The sequence below is a fragment of the Artibeus jamaicensis genome, unplaced genomic scaffold (assembly GCF_021234435.1).
Source record: "Artibeus jamaicensis isolate MK-2021 breed Jamaican fruit bat unplaced genomic scaffold, CSHL_Jam_final contig_761, whole genome shotgun sequence".
Lineage (NCBI taxonomy): Eukaryota > Metazoa > Chordata > Mammalia > Chiroptera > Phyllostomidae > Artibeus > Artibeus jamaicensis.
In genome coordinates, this window is record NW_026521956.1 from 171381 (window position 1) to 193713 (window position 22333).

The 22333-nt window shown below is 43.5% G+C and overlaps 1 protein-coding gene across 21 annotated transcripts in view; it reads left to right on the top strand.

Moving 5' to 3' along the window:
- The window catches only part of LOC119062518 (uncharacterized), a 48252-nt gene that overhangs the window by 15131 nt on the left and 10788 nt on the right, over window positions 1-22333 (top strand). For 2 of the 21 annotated variants that reach the window (XM_053672543.1, XM_037163510.2), the window contains 4 exons: window positions 13072-13175; window positions 13262-13302; window positions 14617-14718; window positions 14992-15832. In XM_053672543.1, the coding sequence (XP_053528518.1) occupies window positions 13072-13175; window positions 13262-13302; window positions 14617-14718; window positions 14992-15075 (331 nt within the window). In that variant the 3' untranslated portion in view covers window positions 15076-15832. Of the gene's footprint in view, window positions 1-13071; window positions 13176-13261; window positions 13370-14616; window positions 14719-14991; window positions 15833-16569; window positions 22331-22333 lie in introns of those variants that run through there. The other 19 variants (XR_008392870.1, XR_005084991.2, XR_005084989.2 and 16 more) reach the window with 19 other exon arrangements.

Consider the following 22333-nt stretch of genomic DNA (forward strand, 5'->3'; position numbering starts at 1 on the left):
CCTACATGAGTGGGGGATGCGTGGAGGTTTATAGGGTCATTTCCTGAGATGTGCAGGGGCCTCATAGGGAACTCCAATCACGGTAATTAAATTTTGGCTCATCCTGGGAAGTGCACATAAGGATTGTGCACTCCAAGCCCCTTTGGCTGGTTTTAGATCACCCGGAGAGAAACCGAGGAATTGAAGATAGGCAGAGATGACCAGGGGGTGACACCCTTGGAAGCCCTCCTCACAAGCAGCACATTGTAACCCACCCCATTTATTTCTCCCCCACCAATTAGAAGAGGCTTAGAGAACTAATCAGGCAGAGAGAGGGTGAGGAAGTATGAAACCGAAAGTAATGCTGTCCCTCCAGCTGCCAACATGAGTTCAGGACTTTGTAAGAAGCAGGACATGTATTCTCTGATGCTTCAGCAGCTACTTCATGCTGTGGAATGTCAGGTTAGAAAACAGAATTTAACTAATTTGTTGAAACAACAAAGAGCTACAGTCTGTGGTTTCCAGGTAAAGGCTCTCCAGATTTAAACGTGTGAGAAAATAGGAGGACAGACATTGAAGTGGTATCAGGAGAACAGGACACCAATAGAATATCAGAATTTAATGACCTGGTGCCTAGTAACAATGGCTCTCATCTCTATTCATACTAGCAAACCTCATGATCAGGAAAACTTAGAGGAAAAGGAAGGGACTTGTTACACAGTGGTGGGCATAGCTGCTAAACCTAATAATAAAAGTCCACTTCCACTGCAAACCGAGGAAAAAGCTACTTCAGAAACAGCAGGGGGCCTGCCTTTGGGAGGTCAACACTGCTCTGTCTGTGGTCTGGGCTGCTCTTGGATGACTCACAGGAGGAGCCACTCCCTCCCCAGAGAGCTACTTGCTCTGGGCACCTCCAGAATTTACCTTCCCCCTCCTCCTCCATTAGATCCACCCTGTCCCCTAGGCAGATGACTACCTCCACTAAGCAACAATGTCACTGAGAAGCTGTGAAAGCGGGAGATTGGAAAGCAGTTTCTTTTTTTAAAATATATTTTTATTAATTATGCCATTACAGTTCTGTTTCTCCCCATCATTCCCCTCCATCCTGCACACCCCTCCCCCACCATTCCCCCCTTTAGTTTATGACCACATGTCTCAAGTTCTTTAGATTCTATAGTTCCCATACTATTCTTGCCATCCCCCCTATCCATTTTCTACTTATTGTCTATGCTACTTATTCTCTATACCTTCTCCTCACTTTTCCTCCTCCCACTCCCCTGTTGCTAACCCTCCATGTGATCTTCATTTCTGTGGTTCTGCTCCTGAGTTAGCTGTCCTCTTAGTTTGCTTTTGTTTTAGGTGTGGTTGTTAATAACTGTGAGTTTGCTGTCCTTTCACTGTTCATCTTTTTAATCTTTTCTTAGATAAGTCCCTTTAACATTTCATATAATAAGGGCTTGGTGATGATGAACTCCTTAAATTTGATGTTACCTGAGAAGCACTTTATCTGTCCTTCCATTCTAAATGAAAGGAACAGCCACCAGTGGAAAACTTATTTGAACAAATAATAAAGGAGAATTTCCTCAATCTGGAAAGCATTTTCTGCCTTCCCCATTGTCACTAATCAGCAAAGGACTCCAGAGCATGAGCCTTTGCCTTTTGAGGTATACAGAAATTTTAAAAAACAGCATTAAAGGCTTTAGTCACCCTACAGTATGGGGTTCCTGTCAGCCATAAATGAAGGATATGGGATGGCACCCTGTGATTGGCTTGCCTTAGCTGGAATGCTCCTAATGCCTGCCCAGTTTTCCATGTGGCATTGACAATTATGGATCACTACTGCCCACTAAGCAGTGGAAAATAACCACAATTAAATTCCAGTCCAGATTAATATGCTTCTTTGGACTGACGAATTTGAAACTGCTGAAAAACAGGTGGAAATGAATCCTCAGGTATTCATCCAGTGCTCCCAGGCACTCTCCATGCCCTAAAAATGGTCCGGGAAGCCAAAGCCCCGGGGCAAGGTGCCTTTGTTAATATTTGGCAGCGAGGTTTATTTAGACTTTATCAAATAGATGACAAGAAGTCATTCAATACAAATTGAGAATGAGGAGGCAGCCAAGACCCTTTTATTACAATTAGTTTATGAACATGCAAATAATGATTGTAAGGTTGTATGTACTCAACCCTCTCAAACTAACCACCAAGAATATTAGTAAATTTGTCAAGGTTTGCCAGAACATGGGCATGGAGCAGCATGGAGCCACATTGCTAGCGGCAGCCATAAAAGGTGAAAGTAAGTGCTTTGATTGTGGCAGACCTGGGCACACCTGCCAGGAGTACTGGAACAGAAAACATTATAGTCTAAAAAACCCATCCAGTAAACACTGAACAAGTGAATGTAGATCCCAATATGATAGAAATGCAAGCTGCTCCCACCTCAGAGAAAAGAGCAGAGGGTATGCATTCGGATTCCACGAACCCCAACAGGTATTATTCCCACAGGGACAATCAACTGCTCTGGGCTCAGGAATATGCTGAGTCTTCAATCTCCTCACCAACACAAGGATTGGACTAGGTCACGACCCAAGAGCTCATCTTAGAACAGGATAAAATCCTCATAGGTCCTACAGAGGTATGGTTGCCATTGCCTGAGGGCACTGTTGGATTGGTTTTAGGAAGGTCTAGCATTTCCACTAAAGGGATTTTATTCCAGCCTGGAATAATTGATTCTGATTATCAGGGAGAAATCAAAATGATCAGAGCCTGTGGATACCATGTCATTCCTGCTCAAACTCATATACCCCAACTTCTTCCCTATATAGTACCAAATACTCAAAATATTAAAAGCGGGGAAGGAGGCTTTGGTAGTACTAATAATCTGGTTTTTGAACCACCTCCATTAAATTGAATAAACCTCTTTTAGAAATCAAAATCAAAGACAGAACTTTCCATGGCCTACTAGATATGGGTGCAGATATTCCTATGATGTTTAGCCAATATTGGCCTCCAGATTGGCCACTAACAGAGGCTGACATATCCATAACTGTTATAGGATGCAATTCTCAACCCCACACAAGTGCCTGGTCCCTCAGGTGCTAAGGCCCTGATAGACAGGAAGGGCGAATTCAGCCCTATGTTTTTCTAGCCCCACTTAATATTTGGGGAATGAAAATCACCCTCCCCCCTTTTCACTAATGGCCACTGTTCAGAAATCTCCTCTACCCCTCACATGGCTTTCAGATATGCCTGTGTGTGTTGATAAGTGGCCAAAGAAAGGGGAGAGGTTAGAAAAAATCTATGATTCAATAAAACAACAATTAGAGTCAGGACATACTAAGCCATCTAGCAGCCCATGGAATACTCCAATTTTTGTAGTGCCCCTCAAAATGGAGGCTTATACATAATCTTAGAAAAGTTAATGAGATACTGAAACCATTGGGAGCTTATCAACCTGGAGTCCCAAATCTAGCTAGCCTCCCTAAGGATTAGCCATTTCTACTCATCGACTTAAAAGATTTTTTTTTTCCAATTCCTTTAACTGAAAAGGACAGAGTGAGATTTGTATTCTGTCCCAGTTATCTAACAACTGTTGGCCATTACAGAGATTCCAATGGGAAGTTCTGTGTCAAGGAATGTAAAACATCCCAACTGTCTGCCAACTATCTGTATTTTGTCCATCAAACTTTATGGTTTGTCCAGGAAAAGTTCCCCTATTCTATAATATATCATTATATGGATGATATCCTGCTTGCTGCCCTGTGTTCTGAGATGCTAAGACTTAGGCTTTAAATTCAGCTCTTCCTAATTATCATTAAAATGCCCATACTACCCAAAGAGATCTATAGATTCAATGCAATTCCTATTAAAGTACCAATGGCATATTCACAGATATAGAACAAATACTTTAAAAATTTATATGGAACCATTAATGACCCCAAATAGTTTTATCAATATTGAGAAAAAGAAGAACAAAGCAGGAGGGATCACAAATACCTGACATCAAACTATATTACAGGGCCACTGTCATAAAAACAGTCTGGTACTAGCATAAGAACAGACACAGACCAATGGAACAGAATAGAGAGCCCAGAAATAAACCAAAGTCTCTATGGTCAATTAATATTTGACAAAGTGGGAAGAAACATAAAATGGAGTAAAAATAGCCTCTTCAACAAATGGTGTTGGGAGATCTGGACAGCTACCTGCACAAAAATGAAACTCGAGCAACTTACACCATACACAAAAATAAATTCAAGGTGGATAAAAGACTCAAATATAAGTTGTGAGTCTTAGAGGAAAGCATCAGTAGGAGTAGGAAAATCTCAAATGTTCCACACCGCAATATCTTCACTGATATGTTCCCTAAAGCAAGGGACATAACAGAAAGAATAAACAAATGGGTCCTCATCAAATTAAAAAGCTTCTGCATGGCCAAAGAAAACAGCATTAAAATGAAAAGAGAACCAACTGTATGGGAAAACATATTTGCCAATGATATCTTGGACAGATGTTTGGTATTCAGAATATAAAAAGAACTCACAGGACTCCACTCTAGGAAGACAAACAACCCAATTTAAAAATGAGCAAAAAACTTGAATGGATACTTCTTTAAGGAGGACATACAGAGGGCCCAGAGACATATGAAAAGATGCTTAGCATTACTAGCCATCAGTGAGATGAAAATTAAAACCACAGTGACATACCACTTCACACCAGTGATAATGGCCATCATAAACAAATCAACAAACAACAAGTGTTGGAGAGGAGGTAGAGAAAAGGGAACCCTAGTGCACTGTTTGTGGGAATGCAGACTGGTGCTGTCATTGTGGAAAACAGTATGAAATTTCCTCAGAAAACTAAAAATGGAAATGCCTTTTGACCCAGCCATTCCACTGCTGGGATTATACCCTAAGAACCCTGTGACACCAACCCAAAAAATCTATGCACTCCAATGTTCATAGCAGCACAATTTACAATAGCCAAGTGCTGGAAGCAACCTAAGCGCCCACCAGTGAATGAGTGGATCAAAAAACTATGGTTCACTAAGTAAAATAAGCCAGGTGGTGAAAGACAAATATCATATGATCTCACCTTTAACAGGAACCTAATCAAATTAACAAACAAGCAAAATATAACCAAACACACTGAAATTGAGAACAGGCTGTCAGTCAGTGTCCAGAGGGCAGATGGGAGGGAATTTCAGGGGAAAAGGGGAAACTCAGGGCTTGCAGGAACAAGTACAAAGGACACATGGTCAAAAACAAGGGGGATGTGGAAATGGGAAGGAGGTAAAGAGGGGTAGGGGGTGGGCTGGGTTGAAGGTAAAAGGCAGAAAACTACTTGAACAACAATTTAAATTAAATTAAAAGAACAACTATGGTATACTTATACAATGGAATACTATGCAGCAGATAAAGAAGGAGCTCCTAATCCTTTACGACAGCATGGATGGAAGTGGAGAGCATTATGCTAAGTGAAATAAGCTAGGCGGTGAGGGACAGATACCATATGATCTCACCTTTAACTGGAACATAATAAGCAAAAGAGAAAAGCAAGCAAAATATAACCAGAGACATTGAAATTAAGAATAATCTGACAGTAACCAGAGGGGAGGTAGGAGGGGATAAGAGGGGGAAGGGTTTTTAGTAACAAGTATAAAGGACACATGGACAAAGCCAAGATCCAGGGGTGGAAGCAAGGGAGGGAGTTGGGTTTGGCTGGGGTGCAGGGGAGTGGTGAGGGGAAAATGCAGACAACTAATTGAACAACTATAAAATAATTTAAAACATAAAGATAATAAATTGAGCTTGTCCTACTCCAAGTCTTGGGTGGAAGGCATCTTCCACCCAAGGCATCTTGTTAAGTCCGAGGGTCTTGAAGGCTTACAGGCTTGTCACCTCAGGGTGACCACCAGGAGGAGACAGTGTCACCTCTGCCATACTGTTCCCAAATATCTCCTAAGCAGTAGGATATGTGAGCCTGTGCACAGAAGAACCAGGTTGAAAACATCACTGTCCTCCCAGACACACTGAGAGCACAGTTGTCTCTAGACTTCACACTCACCAGGTCCATTCTCTCTCCCTTGTTCCAATGTTAGATCTGTATGCACAGCTCTACCTACCAAGGGCTCTCACTGGTCTGTTAACATGCCTATGTATCTGTTCCACTCTCTTTATGTCTCTCTCAGTGTCTGCAGCCTTGGCCCTGCCTGGGCACAGTCACTCTCATGAAAGAAGCTTTGAGACTATGTCCTTGTCATCTCTGCTTAGCATCCCCATCCCATCTTAGGATGTTCCTCCCACATCTGTCTGACCTTTACATGACACAGTTTCTCAAGGGATAGTCTAGTTGGCTCTGCTGCATACTGTAGGGAGATCCACAGTGTAAAGTCCCATCAAGTGAATCAGTCCTTGATGGGAGTCAGGGATTCAGGCTGTGGAATGTTGGTCTGGTCACACTGACACAGGAATCAGTTCTCAGTAATATTAAGCATTCCTACCACCATTGCTCTACCAGTTTCCATGAGCATTCTATTCATATAACGGTTTCTTAGTCCATGGACAATGGAGGGGGACTATATTCTTTCAAGAATATAAATAAAACACCAAAACAGGCCCCATTTCAAAAAGTTGATAAATAGAACTTTGTTAAAATGGAAAACTTCTCCCACTGAAGACACTATTATGGAAATTAGAAGCCTACAGAGGAAGAATATATTTGTAAATCACATATCTGAGAGGATAAAGTGTTTATTGTACATCAAGAAGGTTACACGTTGTGTTTGGGGAGCCCACCAGACTGACCACATTGACCATCCCCAGAAATGGCCCAGAGAGGGATGGACTGACATGTCCTATCAGAGCAGAAGTTCCCTTTCATGTAAGCAAATCTGTGCTAGGAATTCTCACTTCTGACCTTCAGAACTTCAACTTCAATGACAACACTGGACTGAGAAAACCAGCCAGTTAAACTGCTTTCATTATCATTTCAAGATATGAAAATTCTCCATGGTACACATGCATAATTACTATTGTTATTTCTAACTGTTTCTCCATGTAAAAAAAGTACTTTTTTCCTATGTAATTAACTTAGGGACTCTGCAATATGCTGTGGGCATGCATAAGGGTAGAGTTGGCACAGGGAGCTGTAGACACAATCAGATTCTTTCAAAAATGAATGCATAAGTATTTCTTGCCTGTGGTTGGGATGAAGTTACTCAGATAAAAATTTCATAAAGAAAATAAGATATTGAAACTCACTTTATTTTAAAAATATTTACACTAAGGTAAACACATTTGCATATAAATTTACATTGATAAATATTTGGTGATTGTTGGGTTTCAGAAACTACCTGAACAAATGGTAATCCCTTCTCAACCTGTTTGAAATATTCGTGAGAATTCCAAAGTATCACCTACTCATCTAATGTAACATTTCTCATGCTCAGAAAGATGACATTGTCATTTGATATAATTCCAATGTGTCTCATAAAACAGGCGACCCCCTCTCTAAGATGCACGTGGTGAGATCAAGAGAGGTGTCCCCACAGAGGTCCCAGAATGAACAGGTTGTCAGACCTACATCCTTCCCCACTTATATGAGAAAGGTGTCCCCACATGTAAATTTCATTCCCAGATCAAGAAAAAATCCTCTCCTGGACTGTGTGGATCCCCAGCTCTCTCCTCACAGGGAACTGAGGTGGTAGGGGTTAGGGTTAGCTGTGCTCTAGGAAATGAAACTCCTGGGTCTCCTCTGCCTGGTGACAGACCCCCCAGGGTGAGTGTCTCAGGTATCAGACACTGGTCTGTGGGATGGGGGTGAGTGTACTAACTGACAGGGCCTGATGCTCCTCACACCCAGGTGTGCTATCCCAGGGCAGTTGCAGGATTAGGTCCAGAACTTGTGAAGCCCTTGCAGACCCTCTCCCTTACCTGAATTATCTCTGTGTTTAATTGTCTATAATGTGCACTGGGCCCAAATGCTCAAGGGAAAAAGCTGCAATGGGCTAGTACTATATGGAATGGTGGAGTTAAAGACTACATCTGCATGCTGAAACCCCATCTCAGCATCAGCAGGGTCACCTGTGAAAGCCAAGTTTATTTAACACTGAGTAGTCTCAAAGTGGAGGACACAGCCATTTTTTTACTGTGGGAGAGGCACAGTGAAGGGAAGATAGTGTGAGTTCAGACACAAACCTCCCTGGATGAGACAGGAGGGTTGCAATGCAAGGGTTGCTCAGGTCCCAGGGATTGAGTATGCACAGGTAATATTGAGGTTAAGTTTTACTTTCATCTCCAACCAGGAGCTTCCTCTCCATCCGACATTCCACATGTAGATACCTAAGGAAGCAATCGCTATGATGAATCTAAAGTGGATGCTTCTCCTCTATCTAAATGCACCGGGCAGATGCATATTGTCTCTCACTTGGAACTCTTCCCTTAAATACCTTTGTTGTGACTGTTGGTGTTTGTTTTAGTTTGATTGGACCACAAGGTGCCCAAAGATATGGCTGAAAGTTATTCCTGGGTTTGCCGATAGTGTGTGTAAGGGTAAATTATACCTTTGTATTGGTATCTCAGAAAAACAGATTGTTTTTCCCAATACAGGTGGACACCCTCCCTTACACTGTGGGGCTGATTGAAACAAAGAGTGAAGGGGGGAATATTAAGCCCCTCTTACCTGTGTGTTGGGTTCTGCAGCTGGGACAGGGGTCTTTTCCTGTCCTGGAAACCCTGGTCCTCAGCTGTCATTCCAGGGTGAGTTATGACAGCAGGTATCCTGGGTCTGCTGTGCAACCCCCTCCTTGTGGGACACTGGAAGTCCCACTTTCTATAGCATGAGCACCAATTTCATATAAATGTAAATATCCTTTTTTTGGTCTCTTTCTCTGGAGGACCATGACCTATGCTATCATAAAGCAGAGGGCATTCAAGCTTAACCGAGATTGCCCATCAGAGACCACACATGTGTTTCTTTGAAACAGTACTGGGCACTCAGTGAACAAAGGGAGGATCCCATTAATGTCATGTTACAATTTGCAAAGCTGTTGCATAATATTCCATGTGTCCTTGATCTGTTGGGCTCATTGAAAATATCTGAGCCTCATGAAGATTCAGATTACTGAGGGTGGAATAAAGCATTACTGTGTGACATCAGAGTTCATGGAGACTTCAGCAGATTAAGTTGAGGACAAGCCGCAGCACACCAGTCTTCAGTCATTGACACTGACTTGGAAATGATTTTTCTCCATCTTCACCTTGGACAATAACTGACTGCAGTTTACCTTTTATGTGGGGAAGTTCCAGACATACATTTACTGCAAAAACAACAACAACAAAAAGATTTATTTGACTCATCAGATTACTGTGTACATTTGCTAAGGAGAATATTTGCCCCAGTGGGATAATACATGAAATTGACAATATTGACATAGAAGATAAATATGCAGTGCCTACAATGAAATGTTAATATACATAACTGATGCATGCTTGATAAATCCAGCACAGATCCCTGGTCTTGTGAAAATGGGAACTTTCTCAGTGTTCTCCTAGGTAGGAGCCACCTGTGACATTCCTCAGACAATGAAAACAAAAACGGATGCTTTCCTCTGTCCCTGGAAGGAAGTGAGAACTCAGTCTCTGACAGGCTGCTAGATTTGAGGACACAGAGTTCCCATGTGGAAAGCACAGCTCCTCCATGACTGACCCTAGAGAAGACCACCTTTGAAAGGGAGTATGGATAACAAATAGTTATGTCTGCATTGTCACTTGTGACTCTTTGTTCAGTGCAGGAATGTCCATGAGGGTTGAACCTGAGACCCAGGTGCAAGAAGAGATGGTGGCTCCTGCACCTACTAACAGGTGCAGCTGTGGGTCATTGAGCAGAGAGTCTGTCTCCACCTGAGATGCTGGGATTTGAGGTCTATAAGGCAGGTGGTAGAAGGAAAGATAATTAGCAGAATGGAGCACCCAGAAAGGTAAAAAAGCCAGGCTGTCCCTCACAATGCTGACTAGCACTCAGTCACGTAGGAGATCACACTGAAGCTTTAAATCCACATGGAGGCCCCACTCAGGTGGTTAAAACAGGGGAGAAGTGAGACCTGGAGTTAATTACAATGGAAATTAAATAATCACTGTGTTGGACATCCGGCCAAGGTGGAGGCATAGGTGGAAATACTGTACCTCCTTGTGCCACCAAAATTAAGGACAACAAACATTTAGAAACAAAAACACAACCAAAACAGACAGAAAATTGAACTATACCAAAGTCCGACAACAGCAAACAATTCATGCATATGATAAGAGGGGCACAGTCAGTGGCCAGAGGAGAGGGGTCCCGGCAGGAAAAGGCGGTAGTTAATGGACCAGGCGAGCACCAGATGAAAACCCAGTAAGACTCACGAGGCAGCTGGCTGACCTTGGACACACATTCACATGCAGATAACCCAGACAGGTTTAAAAACGGTCAGTGAGACAGACCATGTAACCCAGGGCCCCAGTGATGGGAAATAAAGCCTAAAAGCACTGATTGGAAAAACTTTCAGGGGCTGAGGTGCCGGGAGAGGCTCCCAGTCTCACAGGAGAGTTCTCTGGGGAGACCCACAGGGTTCTAGAACAAACACAAGCCCACCCACCTGAGAACCAGCACCAGAAGGACCCAATCTGCTTGTGGGAAGCAGCAGAGGGGACCAAAATCCGAGAGAGTGGAACAAACTCCATTGCTCCCCTTCTGACCCTGCCCCCAGTCACAACCCAGGGACTGGATAGACCCACTCTGGTGAACACATAAGCCTCCGCCCCTCATAAATAACAGGCGCAAACAGACCAAAACATTATGGCACAAGCAGAAGAACAGCTCAAAGCCCCAGAGCCAATACTTCTAAGTGACAAACAGATAGGCAACTTGTCAGATGCACAGTTCAAAACATTGGTGATCAGGATGCTCATAGAACTGGTTGATTTCAGTTGCAAATTACATGAAAAAATGAAGGTTACACTAAGTGAAATGAAGGGAAATGCACAGGGAACCAATAGTGATGGAAATAAAACGGACTAAAATCAATGGAGTGGACCAGAAGGAAGAAAGAAATGACCAAATAGAAAAGAATGAACAAATAAGAATTCAAAAAAAAAAAAAAAGAGGGAGGCTTAGGAACCTCCAGGACATCTTTAAACATTCCAACATCCGAATTATAGGGGTATCAGAAGGGGAAGAAGAGCAACAAGTGGAAAACTTATTTGAATAAATAATAAAGAAGAACTTCCCCAATCTGGCAAAGGAAATAGACTTCCAGGAAATCCAGGGAGCTCAGAGAGTCCCAAAGAAAATGCACCCAAGAAGGAACACACCAAGGCACATCATCATTACATTAGCCAAGATTAAAATGAAGGAGAGAATCCTAGAAGCAGCAAGAGATAAGGGGACAGTCACCTACAAAGGAGTTCCCATCAGAGTGTCAGCTGATTTCTCAAAAGAGACCTTACAGGCAAGAAGGGGCTGGAAAGAGGTATTCCAAGTCATGAAATCCAAAGACCTACATCCAAGATTGCTCTACCCAGCAAAGCTTTCATTTAGAATGGAAGGGCAGATAAAGTGCTTCTCAGATAAGGTAAAATTCAAGGAGTTCATCATCGCCAAGCCCTTATTACATGAAATGTTAAAGAGACTTATCTAAGAAAAAGAAGATAAAAAATATGAACAGTGAAAGGACAGCAAACTCACAGTTATTAACAACCACACCTAAAACAAAAGCAAACTAAAAGGACAGCTAGATCAGGAGCAGAGACACAGAAATGGAGATCACATAGAGGGTTAGCAACAGGGGAGTGGGAGGAGGAGAAGGGGGGAGAAGGTACAGAAAATAAGTAGCATAGACAGTGGGGAGAAAATAGGAGGAGGGCAAGTGTGGAAAATGTAGAAGCTAAAGAACTTGGGACACATGGACATGAATTAAAGGGAGGGAATGTAGGGGGAGGGGTGTGCAGGGTGAAGGGGAATGAAGGAGGGAAAGTGGGACAACTGTAATGACATCAATAAAATATTTTAAAAAAATCTGTGTGTGTGTGTGTGTGTGTGTGTGAGAGAGAGAGAGAGAGATTTATTGATCAGTAGATGTGCACTGGAATTGGTACCACATACAGGGATCCTCAGATAGAACCTGCAAGCAGAGGACCCTGAGCATATTAGAGGCCCCCAAAGTCCCCTGAGCTTCTGGACTCAGAGCTGTTGGCTGTGTCAGTGCATCTGGCAGCTGCAGGGAAGAGTCTCTCTGGTGATTCATAGAACACTGGTTATGGGACTTTCTACAGAGTCACTGGAGTTTAGTACAGGCAGTTCTCTGTGTCCAGAGGTGTCAAAGCATATGGTGTTCCCAAGGGAGCACCTTGAAGTCAGCTTCCAGCCATGAGAGGGCCATGCCCTGTGGGCCCAGACAGGACCCTCCCCTGCAGGGTACTCAGCAGGGAGCACAGAACCCATGAGCTCAGGGCTGCTTCCCTAGGAGAATGTGCAGAGGGAGCTGGGGAAGTATTTTCCTTGAGGGTTGGCATCTTCCCCTTTTCAAAAAACATATAAAATTAAAGTGGACTGGAGGTGACTCTGAATAGTTTATCCATCAGATCATTTACCAAACTCGATAAGACGTGAGAACCACAGTCAATGGGGGTATCTCTATGGCTTCCTTATATCTGAATTTTAAAAGCTGAGGACAGGGATGGTTTTATTAACTGCCTAGGGCTAGAATTTTAGAGACATACAGACCCAGCAGTAAAGCATGCAGGTATCAAAGCCAGTTTAGTCCAGGTGGTCTCTGAGTCACTCAAAGGTGGTTTCACAAAGAACATGTCCCGTGGGGGCTTGTTCCTCAGTGGGAGGAGCTATATCTGCACAGAGGTCAGGGATCTAGCAGGGGATATGTATCCAATAACATTGATTTGGACTTAAGCCCTCAATCTCCCAGTGAGCATGGTCTCTGTGTCTTCTACCTTTTCTCAAGTGGAATCAAATATCATCTATAAAGTTTCCTGCCTCATGACTATGCAAATGAGAAGAGGTATACTAGGTTTAATATGGGTCTGTCTGTGCCCTTAGAGCATCACCTACAACCTCACCCTCTGCTACAGAAGTCCTGACTGCACAGCCCTTTACCATGGACTGGAGCTGGAGAGCCCTCTTCCTGGTGGCAATGGCTACAGGTAAAGGGAACCCCATCCCAGGGTTGAGGAAGGGACCAGGGAAAGGAAAGGGGCTATTTTCACCCACTCATGCATCCTCTCCACAGGTGTATACACCCAGGTGCAGCTGGTGCATTCTGGGGCTAAGGTGAGGCGTCAGTGAAGGTCTCCTGCTAGGTTCTGGATACACCTTCACCAGCTACTGGATGCACTGGGTATGACAGGCCCCAGGACAAGAGCTTAAGTGGATGGGGTTGATTTACCCTAACAGTGGTAACACAGGTTACACACAGAAGTTCCAGGGAAGAGTCACCACAACTGCAGACAAGTCCTTGAGCACAGCCCTACATGGAGCTGAGCAGCCTCAGAGCCCAGGTCATGGCTGTGTATTGCTGTGCAAGAGACACAGGAGGGGAAGTCAGTGCGAGACCATACTCAAACCTCTGGGAGAGATTGGGGCTGGACTGAAGGGGGCACTCAGGTCCCACTGACCACAGAGAACAGATGCGTGGGCAGCTGTGGTTCTGGATAGGAATGAAGGGGCTTCTTCTTGGGAGCAGGGATTTCCTCTCAGAGCTCTCAGCTACATCCAGGGATACTTCTTCCTTCTTTGCGGCTCTGATTTCCCACATTCTCAGTTCAGACAGCAAAGGAAGAAGTGATACTGTCTGTCTGCAGATGAGATTCCACCCTGTACCTGGGACCTTTTCTATACCTGGGACCATGATCCTGTGTGTCCTTGTCCTTGGCAATGAATCACCCTGAGTGCTCTCGTTTTCCCTGTGGTTGGAAATGTTTCTCAAATCAGGGGTCCAGCCCTATCCAGGCCCCTGTCTGCTGTGCTCAGTCTCTCTGTCCCCCATTATGCACTCAATGTCCTCACACTTCTGCTTCCTTCTGATAGTCACACCTCATCCTACAAGGGTCTCAATCATCCCCCAGGACATCACCTCTCGTGTCTCTGTCTTACCTGACCCACTTTGCCCTCCTGCCCCTCATTTACCTGGTAGACGTAGAAACACACTGTCAGGTGTGTTTCTCTTTCAAAAATCACAGTATTGTTCCTCTGATTTACTTTCCTTTTGAAAAGGACACACAATTGTATTTATGTCCCAACTGAAGAATTCAGGATAATCTCCCAATTTGAACATCTTTAACTCAGCCATCCTTAACTTAATCACGTCTGCAGAGTCCTGTCATACAAGGGAACACTCACCAGTCCTAGCAGCAGGGATCTGGATGTTCTTGGGAATCAGGGTTCAGCCATTCTGGTTCCCTGAGGATCTGGGTCTCAGCTGCACCTCAGGAATCTGGGAACAGGCTTCCTTCCTGAGCTGCTTGAAGCATGGGAGAGTGTGAGTGTGTTCATGTGTGTGCACACATGTTATCTTATTGGGACGTGTTTGAGACTGTATTGTGTGTACTCCCTGCACATATGTATGATTTAAATCTCTGTTCTGAGTCTTCCATAGCTCACAGAACAAGGATCTTGAACATATCAGTGAGAACCAGGCCACAGGGAGAGTACAACCCACTGGAAAGCCTGTGTTTCCCTCTGTGTCAGGTGGGTGTGACCCCAAGGACAAGGGTGTGTCATGGACACAATATGCTTGAGAATCTTCTCCTTGACAGAGACTGATGTTTGAGGGTCTCAGATCATACATGTAAAGAGGCTGAAAGATGAGGTGTCCCTTAGTCAAAATCCTACTTGTTCTTAAGTGTCCTGTCCCAGGTGAGCTACACTAGTCAAGCTCAGCACTGGTGAAGCCCAGAGAGGAGCGGCAAGGGTGGGGTGCATGGGAGCTCATGATAGTGCACACCCCAACATTCCTTACAGAACAGAATCTTGACCGAGGGACATCTCCTGGATCCAGCTCTTCCTGCAGCTGAGCCCTGTGCCCAACTTGTGTGGAGTAGCTGACAGCATTCCAAAGGGTCATGTGCAGACATGAACAGATGAAAAAGAGGAAGGAGACAAACCTTATGAAATTTACTTATGATGACCGACAGATGAACTTACCTCTTGAATTCCTAATTAGACATACATCACAATCCACAGAGCACAGACCGTAATGGTGAAAATAAGGCTGAACTGCTGTGTCTGAACAGTTTCATAGAAAGTCAGATCCACCAGCTACAGGAAGAGGATGTTCTTTTAATTATTTATTCAGTCCGTAATCCATGGATGAATAAAAATGGTGCTCTTCATATCAGTTATAATTTTATTTTTTAGTTTCTATTAGTGATGGGCATTGAAGTTTCCCATAACAAAATATGTATAATTTTAATATGCTTACTCAACAGTCTATCTACATCTTCACCTAGGAAGATCTAGTCATAACTGAGTTTGTGCAGTGTCCTCAATGCTTGAACCTGGTTGTACCACAGTCCAGAAAATAAAAAACAAAAATGAGGCAATGAGTCAGCTGGACATTGAGCACCAAACCCCAAACCGCGCTGGAGGAACATGACTTAGGACCACTGTCTGCTTCTCTACAAAGTTCACACTTCTGTCTCCCAGTGATCTATACAGATGCTCCACCTACTCCAACACTGGGTCCTTGTGTTCTAGGGTCACACTTTCCTCTAAGTTCATGCTCTGATCACTGGAGTGGGAAAGGGTCAGATGGAACTCCCTGTATCCTGAATACAAGCCTTCTCTGGCCATAAGGGTTGAATTCTCTTGGTGAGTTCAATATTGGTGGTTCTTTAAGGAATCTCTCATTTTAAATCCATTTCCACTTATGACAATTTACTCTCCTAGATTGTGTAATCACCTCCTGATGCAGTTGTGTCCCTGGGGAGGGCACAGCACCAAATGTAGGAAGTAATTATTTTATTTTTCATATTACTATTTTTTGTCTTCACCACAGAGGAATTATTCATTTCTTTTAGAGAGGAAGGGAGGGGGAGGCACAGAGAGAGAGAGAGAGATTCCTGTACATGCCCAGACAGGGGATTAGATACAGCTGGGATAGAAGCTCCAACCTTCAGTTGCAGTATGATGAAACAACTGAGCCAAACTGTGCAAGAGTTGGGAGTAATTGTTAACGGAGAATTGCCCTTGGAGAAATTACAATGGGAACATGTTCCTCATGTCAGCATCCAAACCCAGAGCTTCCTATATAGTAATGGGACATACTAATAAGGCCCCTCTGCTCATGAAAAGCAACCCAGCCCGACCCTGCAGCTCTGGGACAAGAGCCCAGGTCAGAATTCCCAGGTGTTCCCATTCCCTGCTCAGGACAGAACAAAGGCCTCCCACCATGGAGTTTGGGCTCAGCTAGGTTTTCCTTGCTGCAATATTAACAGGTAATTTATGGAGAACAAGAGACACTGAGTATGTGAGTGGACATGACTGAGGGAAACAATGAATGTATGACAGTTTCCTGACCTGAGGTCTTTGTGTTTGCAGATGTCCAGTGTGAGGTTCAGCTGGTGGAGTCTGGGGGAGGCTTGGTGAAGCCTAGGGGGGTCTCTGAGACTCTCCTGTGCAGCCTCTGGATTCACCTTCAGTAGCAACTGGATGAACTAGGTCCTCCAGGCTCCATGGAAGGGGCTGGAGTGGGTCTCATACATTAGTTATAGTGGTGGTAGCACAAACTGCCAACTCTGTGAAGGGCTGATTCACCATCTCCAGAAACAATGGCAAGAATGAGCTCTACCTGCAAATGAACAACCTGAGAGCTGAGGACACAGCCGTTTATCATTGTGCGAAAAACACAGTGCGGGGAAGTCAGTGTGAGCCCAGACATAAACCTCCCTGGAGACAAGAGGGCTGGGCTGCAGGGGACACTCAGGACACCCAGGGGGCACTCAGGTCAGACTGAGCACAGGGAGCAGCTGCAGCAGCAATTTAAGGGCTGGTTTCCTGGCAGGTGTGGGGTTGACTTCCCTATGTAGAAGTTTCTCTCTGGGAGCCTCCCTCCCTTCATGCTTCTGTGCTGACCTCTCCAGCATCTGAGTTACAGAGGCTTGTCATCAGAGGAAAATGTTCTCACATGCCCCAAGTAAGAGTGTCACATACATTTCCTTACTCCTATTCTAATGAATCAACAATGAATCACCAAACCTTCTGAACTACATCAGCTGAATCCAACCAGAGGCTTTGCAGAACCCAAGAGTGCAGCAACTCCACATATCTCAGAGTTCAAGCTGGCCAGAGGACACATGCATGCTGTACAGTGGGCACCAGAGGCATGTGAACCCAACACCAAGGAGAAAAACTTTCTGGTGATGATCGTTGACTCCATGTCCATGACACCAACAACAGTTGACATCGTGAGGAGGTAGTGGGTCCCCCACTATTATTACTTGGTATAGATGTCTAGGGAGTCACACACAGAGGGACTATAAAAAAGTTTGTCACTTCATTGAGGAGTCTGTTGAGAACAGGTGTGGACTTTTCATTAACTTAGAAATGATTGATTGGATCATGTCAAGCAAGGGGTGGCTCAGGTTTTATTAATCCCTGACAAAGTCAGGAAGGGTCCTATTCACAGGATAGGTTTTTGTGGTTTCAATCTCCTACCTGCAGCAAACTACAGAGACTCCCCACTTTCTCTACCATGTGTCTGCAGGAGGAGCAAGAAGGGTGAATCTTAACATGTCAGCATCATATCTCAAACAATAGAGACTGACTGCTTTTCCACCGAATACCTAGGAAACATGAGTGAGAACACAGCTACTGACCATTATGGGTGGAAAACAAATTTAGCTCATAGAAAATGAGAATAATGGTTATATATAAACAATAATGGGAACAATAATAAATTATATGGATGTGTTCAATTTCTAGGGTTGAATCTGTCTACCTTGCAGAGGTTCAGCTTGTTCTAAAGGATTTGGTTCATCTCTCTGCTTCCAAAGATAAGAAGCTTTTACAGGATAATGCACATCCTCAGTTTGGGGAGGTCTGCTGGAGAAGCTTTGCAACTGGGTGGAATCATGATTTGATTCATTTGTTGTTGTCATGGTTGCTTGTGTTGCTCACATACTCTTATATTAAAACCTGTGGTCCATGTGATGGTGTTAGGAAGTGGGGCCTTGAGACAAATATCAGTCCTGGGGTAGAGCTCTCTTGAACAGTTTTAGGGCCTTTATAACAGAGGACTGATGAAGCTTCCTTAATACATCCACCCTGTGAAGTTACAGTAAATAACCATTACGAAGGTGTTCTTACCAGTCATCAAAAGTGCCAGCCTCTGTTCCTGGATTTTTCACATCTAGATCTGTGAGAAATAAATTTCTGTTGTTGGTACTTTGTTACAGCATCCAGAATGGATTAATATTGTAGTGTAACATGACCACAAGGACTGATGCCCTGGGGTCTCACTGCCATTTTATTGTGAAAAGTAGAGCATGCGTATCATTCCAGCCATGTGCAAGGGTAATTTCCCTCAGTTGTTTTCTTCCATAGGCAAAATTTTCTGGCTGAGGGTCATGGGAGGCTCCTAAACAGATGCAGCAGGAGGGCAGCATTAGAAGTGGGTGTAATCCATGAACAATTTTATTATTTATCACATCAGCATAGGACAAAATCCAGGTCCCAGTGGAGGTAAGATCCACCAATGCATGGTCCTCTTAGTCACCGCTTCACAGGGCCATGGCTGATGTGCTCAAAGGCATCACATTAACCTCACTCAGATGGAGCTTTGGCAGAAGGTTTCAGTGTTCACTTAGGTTTTATCAGTTTAACTATCTCAGCTTTCAATCTCCCCAGAAACTGTGTCTAATAAATGACGTGTGGCATTTGGATCAAAGCAGCATCTTACAGGATAATGACTGGTGTGCTGTGTGCTCATCTGGCATTTGAGGTGACAGTCAGTAAGCCACTGGGGGAGAAGAGGGTAGAGGCTGAGCACAGTGGGTGTCCACAGCAGTTAAAATGCTCTACATGGATTTGTCCCTTCTTCCTACTCTCTTTCTCCACAGTAATGGACTCTCGGTGCACAGACATAGAAATTAGCAATAACAACAAGAATAACTCTGCAGCATGTAGACTCACCAGCCTCATAAAACTCCCACTGTCACAACAAGAATGCTTGTCCCTCTGAGTCGAGTAGGGATCCTCACCTATGGATTTCTCTTCCCTGTCCCTAAGGAAAGGAGCACATGGAAATGGGGTGCTTCATGTGCTGATAAACCCAGACCGGCCACTGTTCCTGTCTCTCTGGGAGGGCAGCCACCCCCCAGGTCTCTGCAGTCTGCAGTCACTGCAGCAACCCAGAGGAAGCATCATGAAGTTTTCCCAAGCTGGGCACTTGATTGATGCTTTTACAGCTTAACTTTATGAAGAAAGTGGGGCTTAAGTGTGTGTCCCCCCCCTAAAAAGAGTCTGTTTTCTGCAGGTTTGTGATGTGAGGTGCAACTGATGGGATAAGGGGGTTGCTGAGAAAGCCTGGAAGTCTCTATAAGCCTCTCCTGTAAATGTAATGGATTCACTTTCAGTTACTAATATATAACCTGGATCCACCAGCTTCTAGGAAACAGACTGGAGTGGGTTAGGTTTTATTAGAAACAAAGCTACCAGTCACACAAGAGAATACATTGCATCTGCAAAAGGCAGATTCATCATTTCAGGAGCTGATTCCAGATGCACTGCCTATGTGCAAATGAACAGACAGAGCTGAGTACATGGCCTTGCATTACTACTGTAAGGGAGACATTGTGAGGGGAACTCATTGTGAGCCCAGACAAAACCTCTCTGCAGGCGGGGCTGTGACCATCAAGGGGAGCTGAGAGTCTCTGAACACAGGGACAACCACTGGATCAGTTGCAGAAGGAGGTTTTGACTGGTTTCCTGTTTGGTTTCTTCTCCCTGTAACAGTCCCACAGGCAGCCTCTCTGGATTCCTATTCTGTGCTCACCTCTGAATTCTCTGATTTAGAAGTATCTGTTGTAAAGAGAGACAACCCTCTCTCATGCACAAAAGACAGTTTTTCACACACACTTGTGTCCAATTCCAATGAATAACCAAACTTTTTGGCTCTCATCAGCTTTATCTAACCAGAGACTCTGTGGACCCAACAATGTGGCACAACACCACACAGCTCACTGTCCAAGCTGGCCAGCAGCAGGACACAGGCATGCTGGGTAGGGGTAACTAGAGTCATATGGCCCCAATGTCAGGGAACAAAGATGTCTGGTCTTGACAGTCTTTGAGTTGACATCATGCTCACAGCATCAGACATAGGTGACACCACACAGAGCAGAGGGACGCACACAGCTTGGTGTGAATGTTTAGGCTGTTAAGAAACACACATGAAAGTGACATGGAATGTGTATCACACACGTATTTGACATCCCTGGGAAGAATAGGAAGAGACCTTCAGCAAGGTAAACATGATTTGATAGAGTCAGGAAAGGAGATGGGCTCAGGGATTTTATTTTCTCAAGGTTGTAGAGCAGGGAAATCAGCTTACAAGGGTTCATGCATTTTCAGTTCTCCCAGTGATGTGTAAAGAGGAGATCCAGACTCTATAATCAGATTTCTTGTGTGGGGCAGAAGGAGAAGAGGCAGAAATGAGACTTCATTTGGCATTAGTCAAACAAAATAGTATAAAGTCTGCTATCCGTTTTACTTAAGAAACAAAAAATGAGCAAAATCTGGGATAAAGTTAATTATGTGTGAAAAGCACCCATGCCTACAGAAAATGAAAAGAGGATAATTATAGGAAAGCAATTGATGTTAATGATTATGGTGATGGTGATGGTGATGATGATGATGATCCTGTGGCCAGTGGTTTCCTCTCTTTCCTGCATTTGTTGAGAAATTTTATAAATGGAGTCCCAAGGATTACACAGCTTGCGTGAGTCATGATATCACCAGATGAGTAATGATCTAGAGCTAACTCCTCATTCCCTGGCCCTGTGACATTGTAACCACACATAACTGTGACACTATAAAATGTGAATGTGGGTAACATGGAATTCCCTTTCTATTCGTTTAAAATGACTTGTTCCTTGTTTTTCTTGTTCTCTAAACTGCAGAAGCTTTACTATTTCTATTTCTAACAAACACCTTTTTTCTAAGGTGATATAATCTATCTCTATCATGTGTTGTTCTTCCTTCTGGATCTATGCTAAAAAGACTTTAAACACATATATCCAGTAAACTCATGAAAATAAGGCTTATTTCTATATGTGATTCAAACTATGTCCAGAATCATCCCTTTACACAGTTCAAAAGAGTCTTCTCTAGACCCTATGCCTGCTGTAACCAATGAACATGAACAATGGAAGCTATTTTCTCAAGAGTTCTTTGTAAAAAAAAAAAGGTCTATTAAAATATGAATATGCTAGACTTTGTTAAAATTAAATAAATTTGTCCCAACTAACATCCCTTAAGCCAATAAATAGCCAGATGTGAACATTAAGAACATGTTTTCAAATCGCATATCTGATGGAAGAAAGTATTTATTTTACATTAAGAACATTAATTATTGTGTGGAAGAGCCCAGCTCCCTCTGAACACAGCAACCGTACCCAGAAACAGGGCCAATAAAGGCTGGGTGGATGGTTTCCTGTAAGGGCAATGGTTCTCTTTCATGCGAGCAAATCTATGCTAGGAATTCCCCTCATTTCCCTTCTTCTGAACTCCAACATCGCTAACAACACTAGACTGAGAAAACAGGTCAGTTAAGGCACTGCCATAATCATTTCAACAAATGTAGAATTCTGAACAGAACACAAATAACCAGTTTTTACATTTCCAGACTTTTATTCAATTAAATTTGTGATTATTTCTCATGTGACTACTTTGGCATATCTGCAATGTGTCCTGGACCTTTGGGAGGGAAGAGTTTGCACAGGAAACTTAGATATAATCACAAAACTTCCAACATTAAGAATTCAGGGTGTCCTACCTGCTTGTGTTGGGAGGGCATTACTCAAATCAGAGATACCATCAACTAAGAAACAAGCTATTGAGAATGACTGTCCCTTATTTCTGATATTTCTGTGAAGGTGATATTACTTGTGTAAAATTATAATAGTAATGTTTAGTAGTTATGGATACACTAGAATTTTGATATTCAGAAACTGTACACAAAATTTACCTTTTTAAATCTGATTAAAAGATGCATGAAAACTTAAAAATGTCACCCACTCTCCTAGTCCACCACTTCTTCTTATGCTCAGAAAGATGAGAATGCCTGTTAATATCATTCCATTGTGTC